At 48.4% G+C, this 13,380-nt stretch overlaps 1 protein-coding gene across 1 annotated transcript in view; it reads right to left on the bottom strand.

The window, feature by feature from the left end:
* The window catches only part of LOC139567947 (zinc finger protein GLIS2-like), a 41,635-nt gene that overhangs the window by 7,525 nt on the left and 20,730 nt on the right, over positions 1-13,380 (bottom strand). Inside the window, exons 2-3 of the mRNA XM_071389577.1 lie at positions 5,870-6,043; positions 4,111-4,310 (exon numbers count right to left, since the gene is read on the bottom strand). Of these exons, the coding sequence (XP_071245678.1) occupies positions 4,111-4,310; positions 5,870-6,038 (369 nt within the window). The 5' untranslated portion in view covers positions 6,039-6,043. The remainder of the gene's footprint in view (positions 1-4,110; positions 4,311-5,869; positions 6,044-13,380) is intronic.

Below are 13,380 nucleotides of genomic sequence, written 5' to 3'. Positions count from 1 at the left end.
AAACAAGTCAATAACACAGTTGTAAAAAAAACAAAATGAGTCTATATACATTGTGTGCAAAAGGCATGAGGTAGGCAATAAATAGGCCATAGGAGCGAATAATTACAATTTAGCAGATTAACACTGGAGTGATAAATCATCAGATGATCATGAGCAAGTAGAGATACTGGTGTGCAAAAGAGCAGAAAAGTAAATAAGTAAAAACATTAAGGGGATGAGGTAGGTAAATTGGGTGGGCTGTTTACAGATGGACCATGTACAGCTGCAGCAATCGGTTAGCTGCTCAGATAGCAGATGTTTAAAGTTGGTGAGGGAAATAAAAGTCTCCAACTTCAGCGATTTTTGCAATTCGTTCCAGTCACAGGCAGCAGAGAACTGGAAGGAAAGGCGGCCAAATTAGGTGTTGGCTTTTGGGATGATCAGTGAGATATACCTGCTGGAGCGCGTGCTACGGGTGGGTGTTGATATCGTGACCAGTGAACTGAGATAAGGTGGAGCTTTACCTAGCATGGACTTATAGATGACCTGGAGCCAGTGGGTCTGGCGACGAATATTACATTTACATTTAAGTCATTTAGCAGACGCTCTTATCCAGAGCGAGGGCCAGCCGACTAGAGCATACAGGTCGCAGTGGTGGGTGGTATAAGGTGTTTTAGTAACAAAACGGATGGCACTATGATAAACTGCATCTAGTTTGCTGAGTAGAGTATTGGAAGCTATTTTGTAGATGACATCGCCGAAGTCGAGGATCGGTAGGATAGTCAGTTTTACTAGGGTGAGTTTGGCGGCGTGAGTGAAGGAGGCTTTGTTGCGAAATAGAAAGACGATTCTTGATTTGATTTTGGATTGGAGATGTTTAATATGAGTCTGGAAGGAGAGTTTACAGTCTAGCCAGACACCTAGGTATTTATAGATGTCCACATATTCTAGGTCGGAACCGTCCAGGGTGGTGATGCTAGTCGGGCGGGCGGGTGCAGGCAGCGAACGGTTGAAAAGCATGCATTTGGTTTTACTAGCGTTTAAGAGCAGTTGGAGGCCACGGAAGGAGTGTTGTATGGCATTGAAGCTCGTTTGGAGGTTAGATAGCACAGTGTCCAAGGAAGGGCCAGAAGTATACAGAATGGTGTCGTCTGCGTAGAGGTGGATCAGGGAATCGCCCGCAGCAAGAGCAACATTCCGACATCCCCTCTCTCCACTGGACATCCCCTCTCTCAACTGGGATTCTCTGCCTCTAACCCTATTACAGGGGCTGAGTCACTGGCTTACTGGTGCTCTTTCATGCCGTCCCTGGGAGGGGTGCGTCACTTGAGTGGGTTGAGTTACTGACGTGATCTTCCTGTCTGGGTTGGCGCCCCCCCTTGGTTTGTGCTGTGGTGGAGATCTTTGTGGGCTATACTCGGCCTTGTCTCAGGATTGTAAGTTGGTGGTTGAAGATATCCCTCTAGTGGTGTGGGGGCTGTGCTTTGGCAAAGTGGGTGGGGTTATATCCTTCCTGTTTGGCCCTGTCCGGGGGTTTCTTCTGATGGGGCCACAGTGTCTCCTGACCCCTCCTGTCTCAGCCTCCAGTATTTATGCTGCAGTAGTTTATGTGTCGGGGGGCTAGGGTCAGTTGGTTATACCTGGAGTACTTCTCCTATCTTATCCAGTGTCCTGTGTGAATTTAAGTATGCTCTCTAATTCTCTCGTTTCTCTCTTTCTTTCTCTCTCTCGGAGAACCTGAGCCCTAGGACCATACGTCACGGCAAACCGGGCATGATGACTCCTTGCTGTCCCCAGTCCGCCTGGCCTTGCTGCTATTCCAGTTTCAGCTGTTCTGCCTGCGGTTATGGAACCCCTACCTGTCCCAGACCTGCTGTTTTCAACTCTTAATGATCGGCTATGAAAAGCCAACTGATATTTATTCCTGATTATTATTTGACCATGCTTGTCATTTATGAACATTTTGAAAATCTTGGCTCTCTCCAATTCTCTCTTTCTTTCTCTCTCTCGGAGGACCTGAGCCCTAGGACCATACGTCAGGACTACCAGGCATGATGACTCCTTGCTGTCCCCAGTCCACCTGGCCTTGCTGCTATTCCAGTTTCAACTGTTCTGCCTGCGGTTATGGAACCGCCACCTGTCCCAGACCTGCTATTTTCAACTCTTAATGATCGGCTATGAAAAGCCAACTGAAAATTATTCATGATTATTATTTGACCATGCTTGTCACTTATGAATATTTTGAACATCTTGGCATAGTTCTGTTATAATCTCCACCCGGCACAGCCAGAAGAGGACTGGCCACCCCTCATAGCCTGGTTCCTCTCTAGGTTTCTTCCTAGGTTTTGGCCTTTCTAGGGAGTTTTTCCTAGCCACCGTGCTTCTACACCTGCATTGCTTGCTGTTTGGGGTTTTAGGCTGGGTTTCTGTACAGCACTTTGAGATATCAGCTGATGTACGAAGGGCTATATAAAAAATAAAAAAATAATAATAATAACATCATTGATATATACAGAGAAAAGAGTCGGTCCGAGAATTGAACCCTGTGGTACCCCCATAGAGACTGCCAGAGGACCGGACAACATGCCCTCCGATTTGACACACTGAACTCTGTCTGCAAAGTAGTTGGTGAACCAGGCAAGGCAGTCATCAGAAAAACCGAGGCTACTGAGTCTGCCGATAAGAATATGGTGATTGACAGAGTCGAAAGCCTTGGCCAGGTCGATGAAGACGGCTGCACAGTACTGTCTTTTATCAGTGGCGGTTATGATATCGTTTAGTACCTTGAGCGTGGCTGAGGTGCACCCGTGACCGGCTCGGAAACCGGATTGCACAGCGGAGAAGGTACGATGGGATTCGAGATGGTCAGTGATCTGTTTATTAACTTGGCTTTCGAAGACCTTAGATAGGCAGGGCAGGATGGATATAGGTCTGTAACAGTTTGGATCCAGGGTGTCTCCCCCTTTGAAGAGGGGGATGACCGCGGCAGCTTTCCAATCCTTGGGGATCTCAGACGATATGAAAGAGAGGTTGAACAGGCTGGTAATAGGGGTTGCGACAATGGCGGCGGAATTTTTCAGAAATAGAGGGTCTAGATTGTCAAGCCCAGCTGATTTGTATGGGTCCTGTCTGTCTGTCTGTCTGTCTGTCTGTCTGTCTGTCTGTCTGTCTGTCTGTCTGTCTGTCTGTCTGTCTGTCTGTCTGCCTGTCTGTCTGTCTGTCTGTCTGTCTGTCTGTCTGTCTGTCTTTTACCCCTCCAGCCCTGTTTTAAATCTGATTAAGTGAGAACCACAGTATGACTGTGTGCAGACAGCATGCTGGCAAATTAGATTCACTACAGATTTAATTCACTTCTGTCCACTATGTGTGGAGTGTATTCACTAATCAACTATCCCACATTCTGACCACACTGCCTGCCACACGTAGACACACACACACGCACGCACACACACACGCATGCACACATGCACACGCACTCACACTCCCTAAGATGAATCTCTATACTAAGAAGCGCTATAGAGAGAACTCTCTTCTCTCTTACTAAATCTTTTTTTCCCTTCAGACACAAAATAGGTCAGTTATGTGTTAAGTAAAACTGTCACCATGAAATTGTTTCAAATGTTTCGGAGTAGGAGTGTTCATCGAGGATCAATTCTGCCTTTTAAATCATAATGAATAAGTTAGAGGCTCCTACTCTGAGTGGCTTTGTGAATACAGGCCCAAGTTTATTACATACAGGCTCACCCGCCTGTCACCCCACCCATCATTGCACATTGATTTGACTCAGAGTAGCATCAAGTTGCCCCTACACATACTGACCTAAGATCAGTTTTGCGTTATTCCCCTGACTATGTTATGCTTGGGAGGAGTTGTATAAGTTGTATATAGCTAAGGGCAACTTCTTCCTCCCTGTCACACACACACACAGGCACCAGTGGAGACTGCTGAGGGGAGGACGGCTCATAATAATGTCTGGAACGGAGTACATGGATTGGCATCAAACACATGGGAACTACATGTTTGACGTATTTCATACCATTCCACTTACTGCGCTCCAGTCATTAAAACGTGCCCGTTCTCCCTAATGAAGGTGCCACCAACCTCCTGTGGCTCGCAAACACGCTGACTTACCCTGGAGTAGATGGGTGTGGCTGGGCTGCAGCTGGGTGGGTAGTCCAGGGGTGAGGAGGGGGAGGCAGAGGGGGAGGGTGCATGGCGGGAGGAGGGGGAGGGAGAGGGGGAGGGTGCGTGTCGGAAGGAGGGGGAGAGACTCAGGTCCATGGCAGGGGGGGTGCAGGAACCTGCCCTCTCCTGGTGGTACAGGGGGGTACCTGGTGGGGGGAGAGGGGGTGAGGTCACACACGAGACCCATGTATAGTACATATGAGCAGCACACACACAAACACACAGCTGCATACAAAGTAAAATACATTTACTTCACACACACACACACACACACACACACACACACACACACACACACACACACACTCTCTCACTCTCACTCTCTCAGTCTCTCACAAAGACACACAGACTGGCACCACTTACAAAGCATTAGTTAGCAAGGCGGTCGTTGGATAGCGAGGCTGCCGTTGGTTAACGAGGCTATTGTTGGATAGCGAGGCTGTCGTTGGTTAGCGAGGCTATCGTTGGTTAGCGAGGCTATCATTGGAAAGCGAGGCTATCGTTGGTTGGCAAGGCTATCGTTGGTTAGCGAGGCTATCGTTGGATAGCGTGGCTGTCGTTGGTTGGCGAGGCTATCGTTGGTTAGCGAGGCTATCATTGGAAAGCGAGGCAGACGTTGGTTAGCGAGGCTGTCGTTGGTTAGCGAGGCTGTCGTTGGTTGGCGAGGCTATCGTTGGTTAGCGAGGCTATCGTTGGATAGCGAGGCTGTCGTTGGATAGCGTGGCTGTCGTTGGTTAGCGAGGCTGTCGTTGGTTAGCGAGGCTATCATTGGAAAGCGAGGCAGACGTTGGTTAGCGAGGCTGTCGTTGGTTAGCGAGGCTGTCGTTGGTAGGCGAGGCTGTCGTTGGTTGGCGAGGCTGTCGTTGGTTGGCGAGGCTATCGTTGGTTAGCGAGGCTGTCGTTGGTTAGCGAGGCTGTCGTTGGTTAGCGAGGCTGTCGTTGGAAAGCGAGGCAGACGTTGGTTAGCGAGGCTGTCGTTGGTTAGCGAGGCTATCGTTGGATAGCGAGGCTGTCGTTGGATAGCGTGGCTGTCGTTGGTTAGCGAGGCTATCATTGGAAAGCGAGGCAGACGTTGGTTAGCGAGGCTGTCGTTGGTTAGCGAGGCTGTCGTTGGTTAGCGAGGCTGTCGTTGGTTGGCGAGGCTATCGTTGGTTAGCGAGGCTATCGTTGGATAGCGTGGCTGTCGTTGGTTAGCGAGGCTGTCGTTGGATAGCGAGGCTGTCGTTGGATAGCGTGGCTGTCGTTGGTTAGCGAGGCTGTCATTGGTTAGCGAGGCTGTCGTTGGTTAGCGAGGCTGTCATTGGCATAATACTGAGTGTTCAGCTGCAGTCTGCAGTGCCACTCTGCTGTCCATAATGACACACTCACACTCCATAACGACATTTTAAGTGTATACAACAGCGGGTAATGAGAGGAGCATGATGTTGATTTGAGACGCGGTCCATGTCCCAAATGGTACCTTTCCCTACATAGTGTACTACTTTTAACCAGAGCCATATGGGCCAAGTGCACTGTAAAGGGAATACGGTGCCACTTGGGACAGACATGGACTCACTGGCCTCTAAGACAACGAGAAATGAATAGAGGGATTTATGTGTGTGTGGTGGGGGGTAGTGTGTGTGAGAGAGAGAGAGAGAGAGAGAGAGAGAGAGAGAGAGAGAGAGAGAGAGATAGAGAGAGAGCGAGAGAGTGTGTGTGTGTTTACCTGGAGAGGGAGGTGGTGAGGGGTAGGTCATCGGAAGGTTACGCAGCAGACGTTGTCGTGTGGCACTGAGGGGGGCGCAGATGGAGGCCGAACACGCCCTCTTTCCCAACCTGACTCTCCCATTGGCCTGTGGAAGCTTCAGATCCAGAGGCTCGTCCAATGACACCATGGCAACTATAGTATTCCCACCCACCAGTAGAGAAGGGACAATCATAATGCTCGTTAGTGATGGCCATGACAATCACATTTCCACTAGTAGGACAGGAGTTTTTCTAACCATCTGACATGACTAGGAACAACTCTGGTCTTTCCTTTAACTACTCCCCAGTCAGATCAGCTGATCAGGAACAACTCTGGGTCTTCCTTTAACTACTCCCCAGTCAGATCAGCTGATCAGGAACAACTCTGGTCTTTCCTTTAACTACTCCCCAGTCAGATCAGCTGATCAGGAACAACTCTGGTCTTTCCTTTAACTACTCCCCAGTCAGATCAGCTGATCAGGAACAACTCTGGTCTTTCCTATAACTACTCCCCAGTCAGATCAGCTGATCAGGAACAACTCTGGTCTTTCCTTTAACTACTCCCCAGTCAGATCAGCTGATCAGGAACAACTCTGGTCTTTCCTTTAACTATTCCCCAGTCAGATCAGCTGATCAGGAACAACTCTGGGTCTTCCTATAACTACTCCCCAGTCAGATCAGCTGATCAGGAACAACTCTGGTCTTTCCTTTAACTATTCCCCAGTCAGATCAGCTGATCAGGAACAACTCTGGTCTTTCCTTTAACTACTCCCCAGTCAGATCAGCTGATCAGGAACAACTCTGGTCTTTCCTTTACCTACTCCCCAGTCAGATCAGCTGATCAGGAACAACTCTGGTCTTTCCTTTAACTATTCCCCAGTCAGATCAGCTGATCAGGAACAACTCTGGTCTTTCCTTTAACTACTCCCCAGTCAGATCAGCTGATCAGGAACAACTCTGGTCTTTCCTTTAACTACTCCCCAGTCAGATCAGCTGATCAGGAACAACTCTGGGTCTTCCTATAACTACTCCCCAGTCAGATCAGCTGATCAGGAACAACTCTGGGTCTTCCTTTAACTACTCCCCAGTCAGATCAGCTGATCAGGAACAACTCCGGTCTTTCCTTTAACTACTCCCCAGTCAGATCAGCTGATCAGGAACAACTCTGGTCTTTCCTTTAACTATTCCCCAGTCAGATCAGCTGATCAGGAACAACTCTGGTCTTTCCTTTAACTACTCCCCAGTCAGATCAGCTGATCAGGAACAACTCTGGTCTTTCCTTTACCTACTCCCCAGTCAGATCAGCTGATCAGGAACAACTCTGGTCTTTCCTTTAACTATTCCCCAGTCAGATCAGCTGATCAGGAACAACTCTGGTCTTTCCTTTAACTACTCCCCAGTCAGATCAGCTGATCAGGAACAACTCTGGTCTTTCCTTTAACTACTCCCCAGTCAGATCAGCTGATCAGGAACAACTCTGGGTCTTCCTATAACTACTCCCCAGTCAGATCAGCTGATCAGGAACAACTCTGGGTCTTCCTTTAACTACTCCCCAGTCAGATCAGCTGATCAGGAACAACTCCGGTCTTTCCTTTAACTATTCCCCAGTCAGATCAGCTGATCAGGAACAACTCTGGTCTTTCCTATAACTACTCCCCAGTCAGATCAGCTGATCAGGAACAACTCTGGTCTTTCCTTTAACTATTCCCCAGTCAGATCAGCTGATCAGGAACAACTCTGGTCTTTCCTTTAATTATTCCCCAGTCAGATCAGCTGATCAGGAACAACTCTGGGTCTTCCTATAACTACTCCCCAGTCAGATCAGCTGATCAGGAACAACTCTGGGTCTTCCTATAACTACTCCCCAGTCAGATCAGCTGATCAGGAACAACTCTGGTCTTTCCTTTAACTATTCCCCAGTCAGATCAGCTGATCAGCTATAACTCTTGGGTCAATTCTTCTATATTTTATCCAACTTCAAAAAAATCCCAATAGCCCCATTTCTGTAATTACGTAGATCTGAATGGAGTGGATAGTATAGTAATCCTATAGCTAAATATTATGGTATGGTATGGTTATCCTATCCTATAGCTAAATATTATGGTATGGTAATCCTATCCTATAGCTAAGTATTATGGGATGGTAATCCTATAGCTAAATGATGGTATGTTACTGGGCATGAATACAATAGCGTGACCCAGATCCAAACTTATTTTCCTCAGTAGCCACAGGCAATTAACTGTAACATTGAGCCATGGCTCTCTGTGCATATTTCCATCAACTGGGTGGGACTGGGTTTGTTCAGAAGCAACTTTCTCACACGCAACAAGAGCTTTCACACACATTACATACACACGTTACACACACATCATTCTACACACACGCACAGAGGCCTTTACACACACCAACATTACATACACACACATCCTTCTACACACACGCACACATTACATACACACGTTACACACACATCATTCTACACACACGCACAGAGGCCTTTACACACACACACATTACATACACACGTTACACACACATCATTCTACACACACGCACAGAGGCCTTTACACACACCAACATTACATACACACGTTACACACACATCATTCTACACACACGCACAGAGGCCTTTACACACACATCATGTTACACACACACACACAGACACACACACACACACACACACACACACACACACACACACACACACACACACACACACACACACACACACACACACACACACACACACACACACACACACACGGGTTTAAGACACGGATGTAAAAACACCACAGCAAATTAAAGTATTTTAAAATTTTATTACGCAAGACACAAAACAATGTTCGTGACCATAACAAAGACACACACACACTTCATCAAGGATGTGACAGCCAAACAAACATCTTGATCAACAGTGCCTTTTGTCAAATATCAGAACAGTTAGATGAAGTGAAGAGCTGGTTATAGGGAGGGTGAGGGGCTGGTTATAGGGAGGGTGAGGGGCTGGTTATAGGGAGGGTGAGGGGCTGGTTATAGGGAGGGTGAGGGGCTGGTTATAGGGAGGGTGAGGGGCTGGTTATAGGGAGGGTGAGGGGCTGGTTATAGGGAGGGTGAGGGGCTGGTTATAGGCAGGGTGAGGGGCTGGTTATAGGGAGGGTGAGGGGCTAGTTATAGGCAGGGTGAGGGGCTGGTTATAGGCAGGGTGAGGGGCTGGTTATAGGCAGGGTGAGGGGCTGGTTATAGGCAGGGTGAGGGGCTGGTTATAGGCAGGGTGAGGGGCTGGTTATAGGCAGGGTGAGGGGCTGGTTATAGGGAGGGTGAGGGGCTGGTTATAGGGAGGGTGAGGGGCTGGATATAGGGAGGGTGAGGGGCTGGATATAGGGGGGGTGAGGGGCTGGATATAGGGAGGGTGAGGGGCTGGATAAGGGAGGGTGAGGGGCTGGATATAGGGAGGGTGAGGGGCTGGATATAGGGAGGGTGAGGGGCTGGATATAGGGAGGGTGAGGGGCTGGATATAGGTAGGGTGAGGGGCTGGATATAGGGAGGGTGAGGGGCTGGATATAGGGAGGGTGAGGGGCTGGATAAGGGAGGGTGAGGGGCTGGATATAGGGAGGGTGAGGGGCTGGATATAGGGAGGGTGAGGGGCTGGATATAGGGAGGGTGAGGGGCTGGATATAGGTAGGGTGAGGGGCTGGATAAGGGAGGGTGAGGGGCTGGATAAGGGAGGGTGAGGGGCTGGATATAGGGAGGGTGAGGGGCTGGTTATAGGGGGGGTGAGGGGCTGGATAAGGGAGGGTGAGGGGCTGGATATAGGGAGGGTGAGGGCCTGGATGAATGGGGGGATGAGTACAGGGCAGAGTATGTGTTTGTTCGCCCCATACACTTCCTCACTGAGCCATGGGATGGGGTCAGCTGCTCTTTGTAGAAGCCCCTCTGCTTCTCTCAGAGAAGCCTTTGTCCCCCTCTACCTCCCATAGAGAAACAGACTGGGACAGTGTGGTGTGTGTCTGAAGGAGATAATTGTGTCTTCCTTGGGCCTCCCATGTTCAACACACATCTACACTCCCCTCTAACCTCCCCTCCACACTCCCCTCTAACCTCCCCTCCACACTCCCCTCTAACCTCCCCTCCACACTCCCCTCCACACTCCCCTCTACACTAAAGTCTACACATACACCCACTCACACTTGTCTCAACAAGCCCACTTGCTATCTCTCTGTCTTTCATCCTATTCCTCTCGTAAATGTGCAATTACACACACACACACACACCAACACACACACACTGTCCCATTTTCTCGTACGCTCAGACACACACACGTCAGCAACTCCCTCTACAGTACAGTGGTTCTGTGAGAGAGAACCACACGTCTGTTAGGGCTGTTAAACGCTAGTGGAAGACTAGGGGAAGATCCACCCAGTCTCACAGCATGCTGCGAAGAGTACACGTCTGAACTGTCAACCAAACGCTCACTTAAGATTCCCCATACACACACACACACACTCACACTGTATGCACACACACACACATACTGTACGAACACACGCATACACACAGTATGCATTGCACTCACACACACACAAATGTGTACGTACACACTTGCATATGCGCACACACACACAGTCCCCCCCCCCCCCCCCCCATTTCCAGAGTCAGCAAAAAAGCTTTGACCCAGTGAACTCCTTAGTCAAATCCTGACTCCAGATTCATGTGAGTAACTGTGTGAGGTCAGAGTCTAACACGGATCTGTCAGTGACATCAGTGTGTAGCTGGTGGTGGAAGCTTGGACAGAAGAGGTCAGTAACAGTTAGTTCAGGTGCTGAGGAGGGAGACGTCCCTATACTACACCAGCTACAAAACAACACACACACGGTTTCATTTATTTATTCACAAAGGCAGCTTTTCATCTACTGACCTCTTTCATTAAAGCTTCCCTTATCAGCTACACATTAATGTCAACGAAGGGTAACAGGGCTATTAGAGCCATAAAGTCTACTCTGTGATATTAACACGTTTTTACAGTAAACCCACTGAACTGGAGTAAGTGTAAACCTGTTGGGATACACACTGCAATTATATAATACAGAAAAGATCTCCAATATACAGTAATATAGAACAGACTCCTCACCACAATGAAGTCAGTGTTACAGTTAGTTACACACACACAGTATACACACACAGTAGACATGCAGTACACACACACACACACACACACTTCTCACTGCGTGCCAACTCACCACAGTGGCTCTGCATTCCATAAGAACCTCCCTAACTTCTCACACACACTGCTATTCAGAGTATTGTTGAGGCATGCACATATACCACCATATGTATGCAGACACACACACACACACACACACACACACACACACACACACACACACACACACACACACACACACACACACACACACACACACACACACACACACACACACACACACACACACACACACGCGGCTCCCCCTTCCTCTCACTGTTTTCCTCAATGACCTCCCTTTGGGCAGAATGCCCAGGCCCCCTTACTGATCCCCCGCCACCCAACACACACACACACACACTGCACCACATGCAGTCTCAGCAGACCCCCCTCTATACCCCTTAGCTCCAGAGTACAGTATGTCTCTCACACACACACACACACACACACACACACACACACACACACACACACACACACACACACACACACACACACACACACACACACACACACACACACACACACACACACACACACACACAGTGGTGTATCACACACCCTGAGATGAGAGATTCTTTCCTCCTCAGACAGGAAACCTTCGTTTCCACGGCGCCCTGCGCTGGCCTCTCCCTCCTCCATACACGCCTCTCCCTCCCTTCTTCTTTCTCTCCTTCCTGTGGCGTTCCTTTCCTCTGTATCGTACCCCCTTTAAGCCTCTCCCTTGCCCTCTTTCACTCCTTCTCTCTCCCTCCCTTTTTCTTCTCTCCCTCCTTCTCTCTCTCATTCTTTTTCCTGTTGCTTAATTTCTTCTCCAAATCCTCAGTTGTATCATAACCCCTAACGCCTCTCTCTTGCCCTTTTTCACTCCTTCTATCCCTCCCTCCCTTCCTGTGGCTTGCCTTAACTCTCAACTCTATCATACCCCCCTAACGCCTCTGTCTTGCCCTCTTTCACTGCTTCTCTCCTTTCTTCTCTTTCTCTCCTTCCTTTCCTCTCTCTCTCTCTCTCCATTCCCTCACTCCCTTTTTCTCATAAAACTCCCCTTTTCTTGTTTTTTTCTCTACTATTCTGTACTCTTTTATTTCATCCACACTTCCTCTATGTCTCCCCTGCTGTTTATCATACGACCGGTCCTGAGCCCCACCTTCTCCTTTCTATGTCTCCCCTGCTGTTTATCATACGACCGGTCCTGAGCCCCACTTTCTCCTTTCTATGTCTCTCCTGCTGTTTGTCATACGACCGGTCCTGAGCCCCACCTTCTCCTTTCTATGTCTCTCCTGCTGTTTGTCATATGACCGGTCCTGAGCCCCACCTTCTCCTTTCTATGTCTCTCCTGCTGTTTGTCATACGACCGGTCCTGAGCCCCACTTTCTCCTTTCTATGTCTCTCCTGCTGTTTGTCATATGACCGGTCCTGAGCCCCACCTTCTCCTTTCTATGTCTCCCCTGCTGTTTGTCATATGACCGGTCCTGAGCACCACCTTCTCCTTTCTATGTCTCTCCTGCTGTTTGTCATACGACCGGTCCTGAGCCCCACCTTCTCCTTTCTATGTCTCTCCTGCTGTTTGTCATACGACCGGTCCTGAGCCCCACCTTCTCCTTTCTATGTCTCTCCTGCTGTTTGTCATACGACTGTTTTTTCTCTTTCATTTCGTTTTTTTTAGGGAATGTCTCTTCATACGTTTGTTAGTTATGTCTGTTCTGACTTTCTGTAAAAGTTATATTCTTCTATTTTCATCCTCTTCGTCCCTCTCTCTCGTCAAGTTTCTCCATCCCTCCATCCCACTATGTCCTTATAAGGCATTATGCAACAGCATATGCACTTTCTGTCTGTGTCTAAAAACCAGGCCTTTATACATGCATATAATGTTGCAATGGTATTGCATAAAGCCTTATAAGGACGTAGTAACGACAATGTTGTTGATCCATCTTCAGTTTTCCACCTTCACAGCCATTGAACTCCATCGCTGTTTTAAAATCACCAGTGAGCTAACATCCCCTGAGCAGGTTCCTTCCTGTCCTGCAGCTCAGTTCAGAAGGACGACTGTATCTTTCTTGTGTCTGGGCGGTTTAATACATCACCCTCAGCATAAGGATTCAGTTCACCATACTTAAAGAGATATTCAATGTCTCATTTGTTATTGTTACCCATCTACCAATCACTGCCCTTCTAAATGAGGCTTTCAAAAAGGTCTTTGTAGTCGAATCTGTGCTTGAAATTCAATACTTGACTGAGGAACCTTCTTAAGCCAAATTCTACTCTTGAACTGATTTAGGCTTGTCTAG

This window comes from Salvelinus alpinus, chromosome 2 (assembly GCF_045679555.1).
Source record: "Salvelinus alpinus chromosome 2, SLU_Salpinus.1, whole genome shotgun sequence".
NCBI lineage: Eukaryota > Metazoa > Chordata > Actinopteri > Salmoniformes > Salmonidae > Salvelinus > Salvelinus alpinus.
Note: the sequence above shows the minus strand (reverse complement) of the source record. Positions and strands in the feature narration are given on the sequence as shown.